Consider the following 16685-nt stretch of genomic DNA (forward strand, 5'->3'; position numbering starts at 1 on the left):
GCCAGAGGAGGGCTCCGTGCACCCCAGGGTTGGAGCCTCCAGGCTGCCCGCCCCCCACAGGCCATTCAGAGTCTGTTGCTTTCCCGGTGCGTGTCCCCCTGGCCTGGGCCTTCGGCTGTCCCCTCCTCTAGCCTCACGGCCCGCAGCGCCTCCCCGAATGTCTTCCCGCAGCTGCCGCGCCCAGGCGAGGATCCTGGGGCGATGAGACCACGGAGGCCCTGGGTAGAGCAGCGTCTGGTCCCCCCAGAGCCGGGCAGGCTGACTCAGGTCCCGGCTGTGCTGAGGTGGCTGGAGCTCAGGCGGGCTGTACTCGCAGGACACGTCAGAGCCTTGTAGAAGGAAAGTCCGTAGGCCCCTGGCCAGGACGCAGGACGTGGCAGAGGTGGCTGCTGGAAGGTCCAGACCCCTCTCTCCTGTGGGAGCACCAGGAGCAGGCGGGGTTCCCTCAGTCCATGTTCACCCTGGGCCCCCAAAGAGCACCGATATGGAGCCCCCAGACCCACCTTCCCTGGAAGACCTCCAGGAAGGTTGGGGAGGAGGAGGGGTCGGCAGGCATCACCGTTCCAGACACACAGGAACGGGCTCTTGTCCCAGGATAGACGGCCACACCTTTAACAAGTAGAGAAACTGAGGCCCAACAGGGGCATGTATGGTGCAAGGAGCCGGCTCTCCACCTGCTGGGCCACCCTCCCCAAGTGTGGCCCCAGAGGAAGAGGCCTCACTGGGAAAGGTGCTGGGGACCCCTTTGCTGCCCACAGAGGGCCCGTCTGTGGGGGAGGGTGCTGCCCACGCAGGGCCTGTCTGCGGGGGAGGTCCTCTCTGCCGGGATCCCACCCTGTGGCCGGGTTCTGAAGCCTCGTGTGTCCTGCCCAGTGGGCGTCCCGGCGCCCCAGGTATGAGACCCCCACACCCCCCCGTGCGGGCCCTGCAGCCGGTCCTGGCCAGTGGGGAGCCCCAGAAGGAAGCTGAGCCCCATGAGTGTGGGTTCCTGGGCCTCCAATGTGCCAGCCCAGGCCCCTCACGCCCGGCCCTGCCAGAGACGGGAGGGACAGAGAGGCTGCGGGAAGCCAGACACCCCGGGCCCCCTGACCCAGGATGCAAGCTGGGGACTCCCCTCCTGCCCTGACCGGGACGGGACCCCCGGACCCCGGCGTGCAGCAGGCCGGCCGGGCCAGAGGGAAGCCTATGTCTCCCCGGCTGGCTGCATGACCTCAGCTCCCACTTCCGGCAGTGGGCGAGGAGGGCCTCGGTCAGGCCCCCAGGGCAGCCGCGGCCGAGAGAGCCTGTTGCCCGGGATGCCCGGGTCTGGGGAAGCCTGCTGACCCGGCGACCCCTCCTTCTAACCTCAGGGCGTGAATCCGGCTGTTCACGGAGCCTGGACCAGGGAGGCACTGGGACAGCTGGGTGGAGCCTGGGGGATAGGCCCTGCTCCCAGCTGCTGGCCCAGGAGGGCGTCTGATAACCTCTGGGAGTCAAGGCCACTACGTCCCCTGAGGACCAGGAGTGGGGTGCGTGGGGCGCTTCAGGGCCCTCAGGGGGGGCGGTCCGGGACAAAATGGCAGTGCCGATATCCCCCCTCCCCCAGGTTCACTTATTTGGAGACATGAACAAGCGGGACCCAGGGTCCAGTCACCATTTCCAAGTGACAAAGCTGGGACACGGAGCTGGGTGCCGGTGGGAGTCCGGTGGAGACCCCGACGGGAACAGCAAGCCCGTGGGCTCGGGGTGACCAGGCGTGTGCATGTGCCACGAGAAGGCTGGAGAAGGCACAGCCCTGCCACGTGCCCCTGAGACGGGACTCCGGCCGCTTTATCCACGTTAGTCTGTCCGTTCCGCGGATTCCCACAAACGCCCATTTAAAACATTCAGGTGAAATTCATAGAACGTGAAACTTACCATTTTGAAGCAAACGATTCGGTAGCATTTAGCACATTCACAGGGCAGCTCCACCACCATCTCCATCTAGTTCCGGAACTTTCTCCTCACCCCAAAAGGAGACCCCGTCCCCTCCCCCAGCCCCTGGCCACCACCGATCTGCGTTCTGTCCCCAGATTCGCCTCTTCTGGGGGTTTCAGAGAAACAGAATCACTGACCGTATGGCCCTTTGCGTGTTGTTCTGTGAGGTCGCATCCCCCGGGTGGGTCCACGCTGTGGCACCTGTCATGGCTTCATTCCCTTGGGTGGCTGAACCCCGTCCTGTCGTGTGGACGGACCACGGTGCGTCCATGTGAGCACTGGGGGCCCTGGGGCTTTCTCCACCTGTGGCTGTCGTGGAGAGTGTTATCGTGAACGTTTGTGCAAAATCCACTCTCTCAGTGTTGTGGGCCAACCCTGGACACAACCTAGAAGAGCGGGTAGACGGGAATCTAGAACATTCTGAGACCCAGCTCTGCTCTGTGTGGAAACCGGGCCTGACCTGGGAGATACGGCAAGTGCGATGGCCACCAGGCAGAGGCCAAGGGAACCGGGAGGACCCAGGTGACCGATGTGCCAGCGAGGGAGGAGGCCGAGATGGGGACACCGCCACGTCGGGCACACCCCCAGTGAAGCACGCCTCAGGTGAGTAAAAGAGCCACCAGCAACACAGCCATTAAAAACATAGGGGACACCCCCCCCACAGCGGCATTATTCCCCTCTAAAAGGGAGGGCCACTCAAGCCATCCGTGGATGACGAAAGGATGAGCAAACCGTGCTCCGTCCACACGATGCAATATTATTCGAGACATTCCAACACGCGCTGGGACGCGGATGGACCTCGAGGACGCCGTGGTCAGTGACATAACGCCTGTCACGGGAAGACAGTGTGGGTGCCCCTGGGGACAGAAGGAGACGGTGGTCCCCAGGGGCAGGGGAGGGGTGGGCACAGAGCTTCCGTTTGGGGCCGTGGGAGAGCTGTGCGGATGGGCGGCGGTCGTGGTCCCAAACAGCGGGGATGTGCCTCCTGCCACTGAACTGTGCTCCTAGAAACGCTTAAGGCGGGAAACTTCGACTACGTACGCTTTACCACGGTAAAAATACGTGAAAATATTCAGCTACTCTCTGGAAGGGGACACAACGCTCAATTTAAAAACCAAAGTGATGGTGCGCCTGGGTGGCTCAGTCGGTTGGGCGACCGACTTCGGCTCAGGTCGTGATCTCGCGGTCCGTGAGTTCGAGCCCCGCGTCGGGCTCTGTGCTGACAGCTCAGAGCCTGGAGCCTGTTTCAGATTCTGTGTCTCCCTCTCTGACCCTCCCCCGTTCATGCTCTGTCTCTCTCTGTCTCAAAAATAAATAAAGGTTAAAAAAAAAATTAACAAAAAAAAACCCCAAAGTGGAAGCATTTGCCAAACAGCTGAGTGATAGGCTGGCTCCACATCAGCCCTGAAGCCCAAACACAACACAGGAGGACACGTGAAACCAGAGGGCTGGACGATTCCTCCGCGTGGGAAGGAGTGAGGGTCGCCCTGGGCCGGGGGATGCCGCTCGGGGGGGATGGCCCGAGTGCCGGCATCCGGACATTCTCCTTCGAAGGGCGCCCGGTCACACCTTCACACGTGCCCCTGGAGGGACCCAGGTGGACAGGCCCCGGCAGAGTGGCCCAGGGGGCACATGGAGAGACCCACCGTTCAGAGGGGCGGTGAGGCCACAGTCAGGTGTCAGAAGCAGGAGGCCCCAGGCAACGGCAGCCTCTCTCCTGTGACCTCTGTCCCCTCCCCCACTGCATCACCGGCCACGGGGCGGACCCCTGCGTGGCTCCAGTGACTTCTGGGCACGCCCGCTGGGGGCTGAGTCAGGAGGGAGGGAGAAGACCCCGCAGGACAGGCTGGGCACCGTGTGGGCAGGGATTGGGGGCGGCTCCCCATGTCACCTGCACCCCAGGCCCGATGGCCACTGGGACACGGATGTGTGTGTGTGTTGGGCATCCCCCGTCCTCCCCCCCACGTCCATTCCCCAGCTTCACCCTGACCCCTGTGGACCAAATCACCACCTCCCAGCATGTCTGGCAACGGGGAACCCAGCAGGGTACGGGAAGCGGGGAGGAGAGAGGGGCGGGCACTCAGTCCCAGCTCTCCTGGCGGGCTGGCCACCAGGCCCCAGCTGCCCTGTGCTGAAAGAGGGCCCCTCTTTGTTCTCATAAGCCCGTCCTCGCACCTGTCACCACCCGCCACGCCAGAATGTCCCTGTATGACATGTTTGTCCCTTCTCAAACAACTCGGCGGGGCGGGCTGCCTTTCCCACCGGCAGGCCGGGCCCGGGAAACGTGGGGGAAGAGTGGGAGTCACGGCGGGGTGTTGAGCGGGAGAGAACATGGCCGGTCCCCGCTGCTCGCGATCGGTGTCCTCCAGCAGGAGAACCAGCCCATGTGGCCAGGAGGACCTGCCCGTCTCCCTCCGGGGACATGCCTGATCCTCCCCCACATCACGGGGCTACGGTCTGGGAGAGAGACTCCAGTGCAGGTGCAAACGTCGGGGAAGGGCTGGGCTGGCAAGAACCACATGTCTGTGCGGGCAGAGCCCCTGCCCCTCACCCCCCACCCTGTGTCGGGACCTGCCCAGGTGCCCGATGGTGCCCCTGGACCAAATGCAGAGCGGTCAGCGCTGTCTGCAGAGAAGCATCCTGAAGGAGGGGACAGGGCGGGCCTGGAGGGAGTGGGAGGGAGCCCCAGGGTGGGGGGGGCGGGGTCCCGGGCAGCCACAGGACCTTTGGGTAAGGCCTCCAACCTGGCCAGAGCCCCCTTTGTTCAACGTCCTTTTATTCATTCAACAACCCCCCCTTAGGAGCCCCAGTGGTGCCGGCTGGCCCGGGCAGGTCAGGTCAGAGTGTTTGGCTGCAAGGAGGGGACATGGCGGTGTCTGGGACAGAGACCCCCGGTGGCCAGGGCGGAGGGGCCGCAGACCCAACGGTCTTTCCGGGTCCCTGTCCCCACCCTTCCCTGGAGATCCAAGCTGTGCAGGGGCCCTGACCAGTGACCACTGAAGACTCTATGGTCTCCGGAGCACGTCACAGCTCTCTGTGCCCCCACGTTGCCGTCAGAAGTCCTTCCTGGTGTCTCCCCGTGGTCTGTCCGCCCTCCTGCGCCAGGACACCCGAGAGGGGGGCCCTTTCCGGCCCCACCCAGGGCACCCCAAGATCGCTCTCGCTGGCAGGGATTGGCCGGGGAGCGGCCGCCACCGGCCGGGCCTGTGAGCACAGCCCCGGGGCCATCGGCCTCGGTTTTCCTCCCTGTAGGGATACCTGTCCCACCCCATGCCCCGCCCGGCCAGGCAAACAGACCCCTCCTGTCTCTGCACCCCATCCCGGAGGCAGCCTCATCCTGGCCCCGCAGGCCGGATTTCCTGAGCAAGGTCACTCTGGGATCCACTGGAGCCCAGCAGCCAATAAAAGGCACCGATGCGTGGAGAGAGCTCATAAAGCAGGTCAGCCACTATAGCATGTTTGCTCTGTGTGTCCCCCCCCCAACCCCTTCTCAGGGCCTGGGGACGCGGGGCCTGCCAGCAGCGTGGTGGCCCCGTGCCCCCACCCCGGTGTCCCCAGGCCCTCCTCATCTACCTGCTGCTCCGTTCCCAGATAGGCTTGCGGGGGTGTCTGGGTCCTCGTGGCTCCTGCTCCGGGCCCCACCCGCACCCACGGCTTCAGACACTGTCCACACTGGCCAAGCCTAGCTCCCAGAAACCACCCAGACCTAAGGGCCAGGGGCTGCCTAGAATCTTCGGGAACGTCCCATCAGGCCCGGGGCCCCACACATGCACATGCGCGCACGTGCACGCACACACACACACAGACACACACACACACACACATACACACACACACACACACACACACACACACACACACACACACACACACACACGAGGGCGCTCTGGGCTGGCGTGGCCCTGGGCGGGAGCTCATGATGTCAAATCAATCGGGAGGAATCGATTCGGGCAGAGATTTCCGAGCCATCTGCTCGCTCCCCAAAGTCATTCTGAGCAGATTCACTTTGCAGCCAAAGCCCGGGGGAGGTCCAACTGGGGTGTGGGTGGCGGGTCGAACGAGCCTCAGTTTCTCCCAGGGCACCCTCCCTCCCTGGCTGCTGGCCGCGGGAGGCGGGGGTTGGTCACCAGCGAGGCTCTGCGGCCCCGACCCGTGGAGGAGCTGCCCCGGCCCCCAGGAACCGAGCCCCCACACGCCCGGGGGCAAGGGCCCCAAACGAGGCCCCCCCCCACTCCCCACACGCACAGGGCCACCCCAGGCTGGCTCTCCCTCGGGCCCCGCTGTTTTGCACTTTCCCCGTTTTCACCTGCGTGTCCCGGCTCCCGCCTCCCGGGGTGCCTGTCTGCCTCCTCCCAGCCTCGGCTGACCCGCGAACCCAGATCGGCACCAACTTCGATCGGCTCCGGGGACAATATTTGCTTTGGGAAACAGTCAAACATTTATTCTCCAATTTATTCAGGAGATCGGTTGTCAAACACAAGCGGCCTCGCCACGCTCTTGCGTTTCCAGGCCTTGGCCTCTGTCCAGGGTCGGTGCGGGGCCGCGGGCGGCACTGACCAGGCCTCCCCCTTGCCCGGCATGGCTCTGCGGCTCCCCCTGCCCTCCTGCGGGTCGGAGGTCCTGCTCTGTGCAGACCCAGGGAGCGCGAGCCGGGGTGACACCAGGGAGGGCTGTCCAGATGGGGGGGGCACACAGGCCGAGTGAGCCCCCACGTTCTGGTCCTCCTTCCAGCCTCGGACAGAGGCCCAAGGCACATGGTGCCCCGGCAGGTCTCGGGCTGGCATCTTCTCCAGGACCGCACCGCCGGCTCGGGGCGGCGGCGGGAGGGGGTGGCGTTTCTGGGGGTGGAAGGACCACTCTAGTCTGGGGATGGCAGAGCTCCCCAGGGGTCTGGCATTTGCTGGCATTTGCACGCACCCACACAAGTGCCGCCTTCCAAGTGGCTGCTATTTGTGCTGGGAGCCGCTCCCCCCACTGCTATCTGGAAAATTCTCCTCTGCTGCTCTCGTCCCCTGTCCTCTCCAGGCCAGAGCTCCTGCCGAAAGCAGAAGAGATGACTGCGGGTTCCTGCCCCCTCCGTCAGATGGCCTCTACCGATGCCCTAGGGACCCTTTGCACAGGACCCCTCTGGACATTTGTGTCCCCCCGACCCGGGGGCCCGGGGGCCCGACCCTCCACCCCCAATTCAGCCGCTTTGCTTGCTGCTCCCCCATCCCGGTCCCGCCACGGAAGCCTCGGCCCCCAGCCCGCCCCTCACTGCCCCCCAAAGCATGACTGTGGCCAACCAGGAAGGGAGATGCCGTGGCGGGGGTGGGCAGCCGGCAGCTGGGGGTCTCCAGGACGAGAGAGCTCCGCAGTCCCAGCCGTCCCCTGTGGGGCCCCGGCCCACCCTCCCCGCCCCGCGGGCCCCGCACAGCCGCGTTCCCTCTGCATCTGCCACCTCCAGAGTCAGCACGGTCACGGGCCCCGGGCAGTGCCGGGGGCAGGGGCCCGAGCCCAGCACCCTCGGGCGTCTTTGTTTTCACAGACTGACACTTGACCAGGTGATGCAGGGCTGGTGTGACGAGGTACATGGGACCGCAGGGCAGAGGCAGGGAGAGCAGTCACCAGCTCACGCCAGTGGTCACTCCCCGGCCCGGCAGGCTGGTACGAGCTGGGGGCAGGATAAGGCCGAGGCGCCCTGAGCACTGCCGGTGACGCCTGGCCTCTCCCACCCACTCCCTAGCATTCTAGGAGCCCAGCCTCTATGGTGGGAATGGGCTGGGGGGGGTGCTGACAGCTCGTCCCTGCAGGGCCACCCACGGCCTCGGCCCACACAGCTGGTCCCCGCACCACACAGAGCGTCCGGGCCACAGGGAGTGTGGGGCACTCAGCAGGCCCCCCCCCGAATCTTAGGGTGGGGCTCTGCCCAGCAGGAAATGCAGGCCGGGCGGGGGGCAGGGGCCACCTGGGGCCACGCCAGCCCTCGGCGCTCACAGCCGGCTGGTCTGCATGAGCCCGTTGGCCTCGGAGCCGCGCGCGGGCGTCGTGGCCTCCCGAAGCCGGCCGCTCTTGTCGGCCTGGGGCTCCGCGGCCTCCGCGTCCTCGGCGCCGTAGCCCTTGCGGAGGCACAGAACCTTCCGGAAGCTCTGACGGAAGTTGTCAGAGAGGAAGCCGTAGAGCACGGGGTTGGCGCAGCTGTTGGCGTAGGACAGGACGACGACGAAGAAGTAGGCGCCCGCAGAGGCGGGCTCCGCGGGCAGGACGAAGGCCAGGTTGACGATGTTGACAATGAAGAAAGGCAGCCAGCAGCCCGCAAACACCACGACCACCACCACCACCATGCGGGTCGCCTTGCGCTCCGAGCGCCGCCGCGTGGCGCCCACGCGCACGCCCGACGCCTTCACCTTGACCACGATGAGCAGGTAGCACAGGCAGATGACCAACAGCGGCCCGAAGAAGCCCAGCACGGAAGTGTAGATGATGAACACGGCGCCCCACAGGCCCACGGGCTCCGGCCAGCTGACGTTGCAGGTGTCCCAGCCCTCCTGGATGTCCGCAAAGACCACCAGGGGCAGCGACATGAGCAGCGAGAAGGTCCAGACGCCCGCGCTCGCCAGCTTGGCCACCCGGGGGCGGCGCCAGCGGGCGGAGCGGATGGGGTGGACGACGGCCAGGTAGCGGTCCACGCTCATGACGGTCAGGCAGAAGACGCTGGTGAACTGGTTGATGCCGTCCAAGGTCATGACCAGGCGGCACAGGACGGGGCCGAAGGGCCAGTAGGAGACGGCGTTCTGCGTGGCCAGGAAGGGCAGCCCCAGCATGAGCAGCACGTCGGCCACGGCCAGGTTGAGGATGTAGATGTTGGTGACCGTCTTCATCTTGGCGTGGCGCAGCACCACGTAGATGACCAGCGCGTTACCCCCCAGCCCCACCACGCACACCAGCAGGTACAGCACGGGCACCACCACGGCGCGGGCCCCCGGCGAGGCCGCCGGCCCCGCCAGCGTCCCGTTGTGGCCGCCCGCGCCGGGGGCCGCCGCCGCGGAGGCGTTCCAGGCGGCCAGCGTGGGGACCGGGAACAGAGGCTCCATCGCGGCCGCTGCGGGCCAGGCGGGGCGAGCGCGGGCACGGCGCGTCCTCTCTGCAAAGACAAGGGAGGACGCGGGGCGATTACCGGCCGAGGTGTTTCCTCCCCGGGCCCCGCCCGCCCGGGAGGCGCAGGATCTCCCCTCGGCGGGTAAACACGATTACTCTGTCCAGCTCGGCTGCGGCCGCGAGTCGCATTAAGCAAATTGTTTGGAAAACAAGCCCAGAGAGGAAGGAGCAGGGGGCTGGCAGCTCGATGGCTTCCAGAGCCCTGACTATCCCTATGCACCCCCCCCCCCACACTGCCCCGGGGCAGCTCCCCGCTGGGCCTCTGCCCTCCTCCAGTCGGCTAGGGCCTCCTGGGGCCTGGGGGTGGTGTCACGGTCCCCATGGCGCCAGCAAGGAGGGGACGGCGCAGGGCGGGTGCAGAAGGACAGGGCAGTGATAGGGAGGTCGGGACGGCGGCCGGGCAGGCCAAGCCCCTCACACCCGGCTGAGGCCGGACATGACACCTGCCGAGCCCTGCTCTCCTGGGTGACCCCACAGCCAGACTCCAGGTGACCTCCTGGAGCCATCAGGAGGGGGCCAGGCCTTGCGTGTGGCCGAGGAGCCAGACCTCAGTCTGCAGAGCCCCCTCCAGCGTCCACCGCAGGCTCTCAGGACCACCGTCCCCTCAGGAGCGCCCTCAGAGCCCGCAGGCTGGCCAGAGGACTTGGTGCCCTGGTCCTCAGAGCTGCCGCTGGGCAGGGTGTCTCTGGGCCGAGGGGACGACATAGGAGACCGCTCTGGGGTGCAATCATCACAGCTGTGAGGGACACGCTCTGGGCATGCCCTCTGGGGCTGGCCCGCCACCTCCACGGCCACGGCCCAGGGCGGGGAGCGGAGCAGGTAGGTGAGGTCCTTATGTGCCCTAGACCAGGGAACACACGGAGCCCAGGCCAGAAGGGCACGCATGCGTGTGAGCGGGGGCCAGCCCCTGGGAGAGGGGGTGTGCAGGGGCAAGGCTTTGGGTCTCGTGGAGGAAGAGGCACAGGCAGAGAAGGGAAAACGTTAACGTCCCCGGTTCAAGGTCATGGACACACATGTGTCCTTATGTAGTTTTGGCGCTTTTCCGTATGTTTGAGAAAGTTCATAAAAGCAATGCTGCTCCGGAGAAAATAACTGTCTCCGCTGATGACAGGAAGAGAAAGGGGGCACAGCGCACAGGGGGTGGGGGCCTAAGTGCCCCAGGGGACCCAACCAGGGCCACTCGGGCCCAGAGGTCCCCCTGCCCTGCCCGGCTGGCCCGCAGTGCCCCGAGTTTCCTCAGAGCAGAGGACACCCCCAGTGGTGGCCAGCCCCGGACTCTGGCAGACAAATGGGGGGGGAGGGGGTGTCCGGGGGTGTGTGTCTGGAACAAAGAACAAAGGCAGGTGTCAGAAAGAAACCTGAAGGTCCCGATGGGCCGACTCTCCAAGTTCGTTACGAAATGTGGCCCTAGAAAACCGGCAACGGGGAGGTGGGCCAGCCGGTCCATTTCATGCGAAATTAAAAATAATAGGAATCGACAAGCATGTCCAAGATCTGTTTAAATAAATACGTTTAGGTACCTCAATAAGGCACGGGTAAAAATATTATGAAACAAATTTGGCTCCTGTCTAAGAAGTAAAATGAGCAAGTGTGTATTTTTGAAAATTCACAACTCTCGGGTGTGAAAAATCATTTGGACTTAAAAAAAAAAATCCATAAAAGTCAGAATCAAGTTGGGTCTGGACACAGCTGAAGAGAGACTCGGAGAAGGGGAGAGGGGTCGAGGGCCCTGCGAGCGGGGTGGGCGGACGAGAGGGCACCGGCAGCAGGGACGGCCACGGACAGGAGCCCTGCGCCCCCGGGGAGGACGGATAAGACCCGGATGAGGAGAAAATCCCCCAGAATGGCAGCTGGGAGACAGCGGGCCCCAGACGGAGAACTTGCATCGGGACGAGTGCAGCCAGTGGAGAGCACTGTCCCCCTGGGTCCCCTCTGGGTGGAGGTTCGTGGGAGGGGGAGAGACACTCGGGGTTGGGCTGGATCTGCTGCTCCTGGTTCGGAGGGCCCCTGGCAGCTATATGGGGACCCGATGTGAGCCAAGTGACTGGGACTAAGACAAGGCAAGGCACGGCCTCTGGAGACAACCGCATCTCCAGACAAAGCTGGGGATCCCTCGGCTGGAAGCGGCATTCCCGGGTTGGGGGGTCCACACCTCCCCGGGGGGCCCAGCTGGGAGGAGGGCTTTCCGGGGACACTCGGGCTGAGACCGGCCCATTGGTCTCTGTGCCCCAGGCCCCCGCTCACATTTGGGGAAAAAATACTCAAGAAGGGGCTTCTGGCTCCTTTTCCTGCATGGGACCCCGAGTGCTGGGAGGGGAAGAAGCCACCGTCCCCTGAGATGTTCGGCTCACCCACGGAGGGAGGGGCGACTGTCAGCTCAGATGCGTCCCTGGCTGGGGCCTGGGGCCCCCCGGGCGTGGCATAGTCGAATGTGAGCTCAGGCCTGACTCAGATAGCCCGTGCCTTCCAGAAGCTTCTCAGGGCTCCCCTGAGATGACTCCGGAGCCCCGGCACCCCACGGACACCCCAATTCCTCAGGCCGTGGAGCCGCGAAGAACGAAACTAGGCCATTACAGTGGCGCCTGCCTCCGGGAACACGGTTCTACAGGAGCCATTATTTAGAAGTGGCAATCGTCTTAGTCACAGAAATTACACTCCTGGCAAATTGTCCCTGGGGCCCTTCCTCCTGCGACGGGGGATTTAGTGGGGGGGGGGGGGTGTGGAATCAGCCACGGGCCCGCGCTGGGGCTCTCTGACCCAGAGCCCCCCACCAGGGAAGGACTGCCTGCCCACTGATGTGGCCCAGGGAACAGACCCCCTACCCTCCCTCCCGTCCCGCCAGGGATCTTGGGGGTTGGCGGGTCACGTCACCTCCCTGAGCCCCTGGCAAATGGAAAGTCCCTGAACACATGAAATAAATTCAGATACGCAAGATGCTGTGTGCAGTGCCTGGCACACAGTAGGTGCTAAATAATTGCTCCTTCTCGCCTGCCCCAAACAGCCCAGCATCTTCTCCCAGTGTCGGAAAAGGTTCCTGCCCTGGGCTTCAGGGAGAAGGGGCTGGAGGCTTCCCGGGGACGTGGGGAGGGGACAGGCCCTCAGTGCCCAGAGCTCCGCAGCTTCCCCCGGGCTGGCCCCACGTGAGGTCGGCAGGAGAGGGCAGGTGTCCTCCACCCAGGGCAGCACCAGCCGGGAGCGGCTCCGTGTTCCGGGGGTCCTCACCTCCCCCGACCTGCGCAGGGCAGGGGCCAACACCCAGAGGACCGGCCCCAGCACCGCATCCCGGCCTGCCTCCCCCACACATGCTCCTTCCGTCCTCAAGGCAGCTCTGGGCAGACTGGTGTCCCTGCCCCCCCTCCCCCCAGGGGAGACGAAGGTGGGTGTGAGCTGGCCTGGGGCAGTGAACGGGAGGCTGGCCAGCGGAGACCCTTCCTCAGGGTCCCAGCGCCACGTTTGTTTCCAAGGCCACGTTCCGCCCCCAGCACACTTTCTGGGAAATCTGGGTCATTTTACCCGGAACCAATGGAGGGTCATTGTCATCGATGCTGTCAACAGCCTTCCGCTTGAGGCTCCCAGGCCTCCCCCAAGGGGCAGCCAGCCGGGCCCAGGAAACCTGCTCTCTTCGGCAGATGGGGGGGGGGGGGGGGCGGGCAGCCAGAACTGCCTCCAACCGTGGCCACTGGGACTCCTGGCCCTTGCCCTTCCTCGGGACCCCAGGTCAGCCTGCGGGCCAGGGTCGGTGGGCCGGGCAGTGGGGCAGGTGAGCGGCTGGCGTGGACTCTGGGTGGGGAGACAGCACACAGGTGAACCTGCAGGGCGGGCCTTCCTGCTGGGGAAGCATCAGGAGGGCTCAGAGCGCTGTTGGCCAAGACCTGGGATGCCGGGGCTCCCTTCTTCCCGGGACCCCTAGACGTTGGCCGGCTCTTCCTGCCGCCTTCCCACAGCTCACTCTGCCTGGCCGCCGCCTCCCCTGGTGCGGACGGCAGACCACCCCCCCCCCCCCCACCTCGGACCCGGCCCGCGCCCCCTGGGACCTGCTGCCCCGCTCCCCCAGCGGCTCCCGCTCCCTCCACTTCGGCTTCCCACCCTCACCGTCCCGCCAGTCTCCAGCCGATCCCTCCCCGGCCGCGCCGCCCACCCTCCGCCAGCCTCGGGACGAGCTGGGCTGCGGCGTCCACCGCCGGGGGTCGGGCCCAGTCTCCCTTGCGCCCCGACCCCGGCACACCGGGTCCAGAGGCCGGAGGGTGGCAAGGGTCGGGGAGCCGGGGAGCGGGAGGGGGTGGAGCGGCGGAGACTGGGGGGGGGGGGCGGACGACGGGCAGGGGGAGGCCCCCAGGGCGGCGGCCGGTGAGCCCCGGGGGAAGGAACACAGGTGAGGCAGGAGCGCAGAGGGCGGCGCAGGCGGGGGCGCGTGGCAGGACCCCCGACCAGGGCCGCGCGGGGCTTCGCGCAGGGTAGTGAGACCCCCCCAAAGGACAACAGGGATCCGCGCGGGGCCCCGGCGAGGTGCGGGGGGCAGGGGCGCGCGGCACTCACCGGGCGGCGGGGAGGCGAGTGCCCGCGCTGCGCTCTCTCCGGGCTCGGCGCTCTGGGCTCGGCTCGCGGCGGGGGGCGGGGCGAGCGCGGGGGGCGGGGCGGGGCGGGCCCTGGTCCCCGCGGTCCCCCCCCTCCCCTCCAGGCCCCGGTCCGGCCCCAGAACGGCGACGCCCCCGCCTCAGTCTCTAACGTCCGCTCTGGCAGGAAAGCCCAGCCCGGGGGTCCCCCCTCCCCGCCGCAGCGCGCTCCTCAAAGTCGACGGATCGGAAGCCGTCCTCACTCGGAGAAGCTGGACGCCTGGGTCTGGCGGCGGAGGCCACTAACCCCGGGCGCGGCCCAGCTGGCCGAGCGGTTTGGGGATCCCCGTTCACTCTGGAGGCTGTCCCCTTGGCCGGGATCACAGCCACCTGATCCAAACACAGGTGCAGGGTCTCACACCCACGCTCTGGGACTCGGCAGGGCTGCGGGCCTGGGAAGCTGCATTCTGGCAAGGTTCCAGGTGCGGCGGATGCGGGGCGGGGTGGGGGGGGGCGGCCGGGGCCCCCGTTTGAGCCGATTGTAACCGGCAGTGTTGGGCGCCGTGCTCTGCTGGGCACGGGGCACTGGGTGGGTGTCCATTCCCCACACCAAGGAGCAGCCTCCAGAGTCCTTACCCTGGACTTATGGGGGGGGGGGGGTAGCCACTGGCTGGAAGGTGCCTCCAGATGGCGGAACCCTAAGACGCCCGGATCCTCGCCCTTGACATACGGCGTGCTGATAGGAGGGGACCGCAGCAAGTTACCCTGTATTTTCTTTCCTCCCCCTCCTCCTCCCCCTCTCCCTCTACCCTCCTCCTCCCCTTCTTCCTCCCCCTACCCTCCTCCCCCTCCTTCTTCCTCTCCCCCTCCCTCTACCCCCTCCTCTCCTCCCCTTCTCCTCCTCTCCTCCTCTCTCCTCCCCCCTCCTCCCTCTCCTCCTCCCCCTCCTCCCCTTCCTCCTCCCCCTCCTCCCCCTCCCCCTCCCTCTACCCCTCTCCTCCTCCTCCCCTTTCCTCCTCCCCCTCCTTCTCCTCCTCCCCTCCTCTCCCTCCTCCTCCCTCCCCTCCTCCCCCTTCTCCTCCTCCTCCTCCCCCTCTTCTGTTCCCTCTGCCCCTTCCCCCTCCTCCTTCTCTTTCTCCTTCTCCTTTGAGAGAGAGAAGGATGACGGTAGAGGGAGGGAGAGAGAGAGAGAGAGAGAGAGAGAGAGAGAGAGTCTTAAGCAGGCTCCACACCCCATGCAGAGCCCAGCGTGGGGCTGGATCTCGGGACCGTGAGACTATGACCAGGCCAAGATCAACCGTTGGACGTCGAGCCGACTGAGCTGCCCAGGCGCCCCAAGGTCCTTTCTTCTTTATGCTTTTCTGAGATGTTTCCTTTTGTACAAGAAGTGTGGGTTATGTTTTCAATCGGGAAAAGGCACTTACGGAACCAGGGGGTCCGGCTTGGGGCACGTGTCTGTCTCCATGCAGGCTCCACGTGGGGGGCGCTGGGCTGCTCCCTGGGGCACACGGTAGCCCCTCCCCAGCCAGACCCAGACCCCTTGTTCCAGAGGTGGCCCAGCCCCCGTCCCCCACCCTAGGCCGGGTCCTTGCAGTCCTTCAGCTCCCCAAGGGGGCCGCATGGACCTCACCCCTGTGGTGGTCAAGCTGGACACCCCCTGCCAAGGAGACACGGAGCCCCGGAGAGGAAACCGTTCCCTCCCCCACAGTCCCCAGCGGCCCGCAAGGAGGCTGCCGTCTTTCCGCGCAGGAGGTCAAGGGGTCCTGGCCCCTCGGGAGGGCCCGATGGCTGCACCGAGCCTGCGGTTCGGATGTCCCCCCGGACCGTGGGCGGGCTGAGCTGGGGCCAGGCTGCGTGTCCTCCTTGGCTTGCCAGCCGGGAAGGTGGACCACACGAGCACCTGCGTGCGGCCTGTCGCGAGCTCAGCGGGTGCGCGCAAACCCTCTGGAATCGATCGGCTGGAAAACACGTAGTTCTCGGCGCTCCCCGGCCCGGCCTGCGCCGGACGATGCAGATTCGCTCTGGACAAAACAGGAGGGGCCTATTCCGTGAGCGCCAGAGTGGCCCGGAGGGGTATTTAACGGGGGTGCTTTTAAATCATTGTAAGTACTGTGTGGAAAGAAGCAGGTGCCGAGGAAGAGACAGTCGTGGGGACAGAAAGGCTGGGACAGGCTCTATAAGGAGACAGCTGACTCCAGCGAGGCCAGGAACAGACTAGACAGAGGGAACAGCAGATGCAAAGGCTCTGCGGCAGGAGTGAACTTGGCATGTTCTTGTGACTGGACGGGTGACAATGGGACCAGTGGCGGGAAAGGGGCCAAAATAGTAGGGCCGGGCCACCGCAAGGGGCGTGATCTGACAGTGAGAGTGACCAGAAGGGGGGTGCTGGGGGTCTGAGCACGGTGGGGACTGTGTCTGGGTCTGTGTCTTGAGGACATAGTCAGGGGCCACTACAGCCTGAATGGTCAGCTCTGTCCTCCACAGGCACAGAGCTTGGGTGTCTCCGGGTCACAGCCCGTGGAGGAGGTGACAGTGCCCTGGGGTAAGATTATGGCCCACGTCCCGTGAGCTCTGGCTGTTAGGGCTCATGCCTTCTTGCCCCACGCAGGGCCTGTTGTCTGCACAATCCCTGGGCTTTGTTCTGGGACCTGCCACGCCTCAGGCCGGGGCCGGGCTCTGGGTGGACAGTGGCATCGGAGGCCGGGTCCCGGGCCCCCCCGACCCGAATCTGCCCCGTGTGAACCCTGGCCTTTCCACCCTCTCTGGAGATCCCTGGCCGTGCCTTGCCCAGTCCACAGCTGTGGCTTCTCTATGCGGATCCCCCGAGAACCTCTCCAAGCCCCCCAGACTCCTTCCCCACCACCCCCATCTGCCTCGCCCCTTCCTTCAGCCTCTTTTGACACCCTTGTGGTTCACACCTCAGCCATGGGCTGTATCCAGCTCCTGCTGGCCAGAGGCCCCCAAAGTTCTGGGGTTCCCCAAGCAGCTTCCTCGATCTCAGTGTCCCGAGGGCTCAGTGTCCCGTGTGGGAGTCAGCAC

The 16685-nt window shown here is 65.8% G+C and overlaps 1 protein-coding gene across 1 annotated transcript; it reads right to left on the reverse strand.

Annotated features, from left to right (window-relative positions):
- Positions 1 to 6382: 6382 nt before the first annotated feature.
- SSTR5 (somatostatin receptor 5) lies at positions 6383 to 9062 on the reverse strand. The gene has a single exon (XM_006942579.5). It carries the CDS (start codon positions 9027 to 9029, stop codon positions 7929 to 7931), a length of 1101 nt encoding a protein of 366 aa, XP_006942641.3. The 5' UTR covers positions 9030 to 9062; the 3' UTR covers positions 6383 to 7928.
- Between the last annotated feature and the right edge of the window lie 7623 nt (positions 9063 to 16685).

This window comes from Felis catus, chromosome E3 (genome assembly GCF_018350175.1).
Source record: "Felis catus isolate Fca126 chromosome E3, F.catus_Fca126_mat1.0, whole genome shotgun sequence".
Taxonomy (NCBI): domain Eukaryota; kingdom Metazoa; phylum Chordata; class Mammalia; order Carnivora; family Felidae; genus Felis; species Felis catus.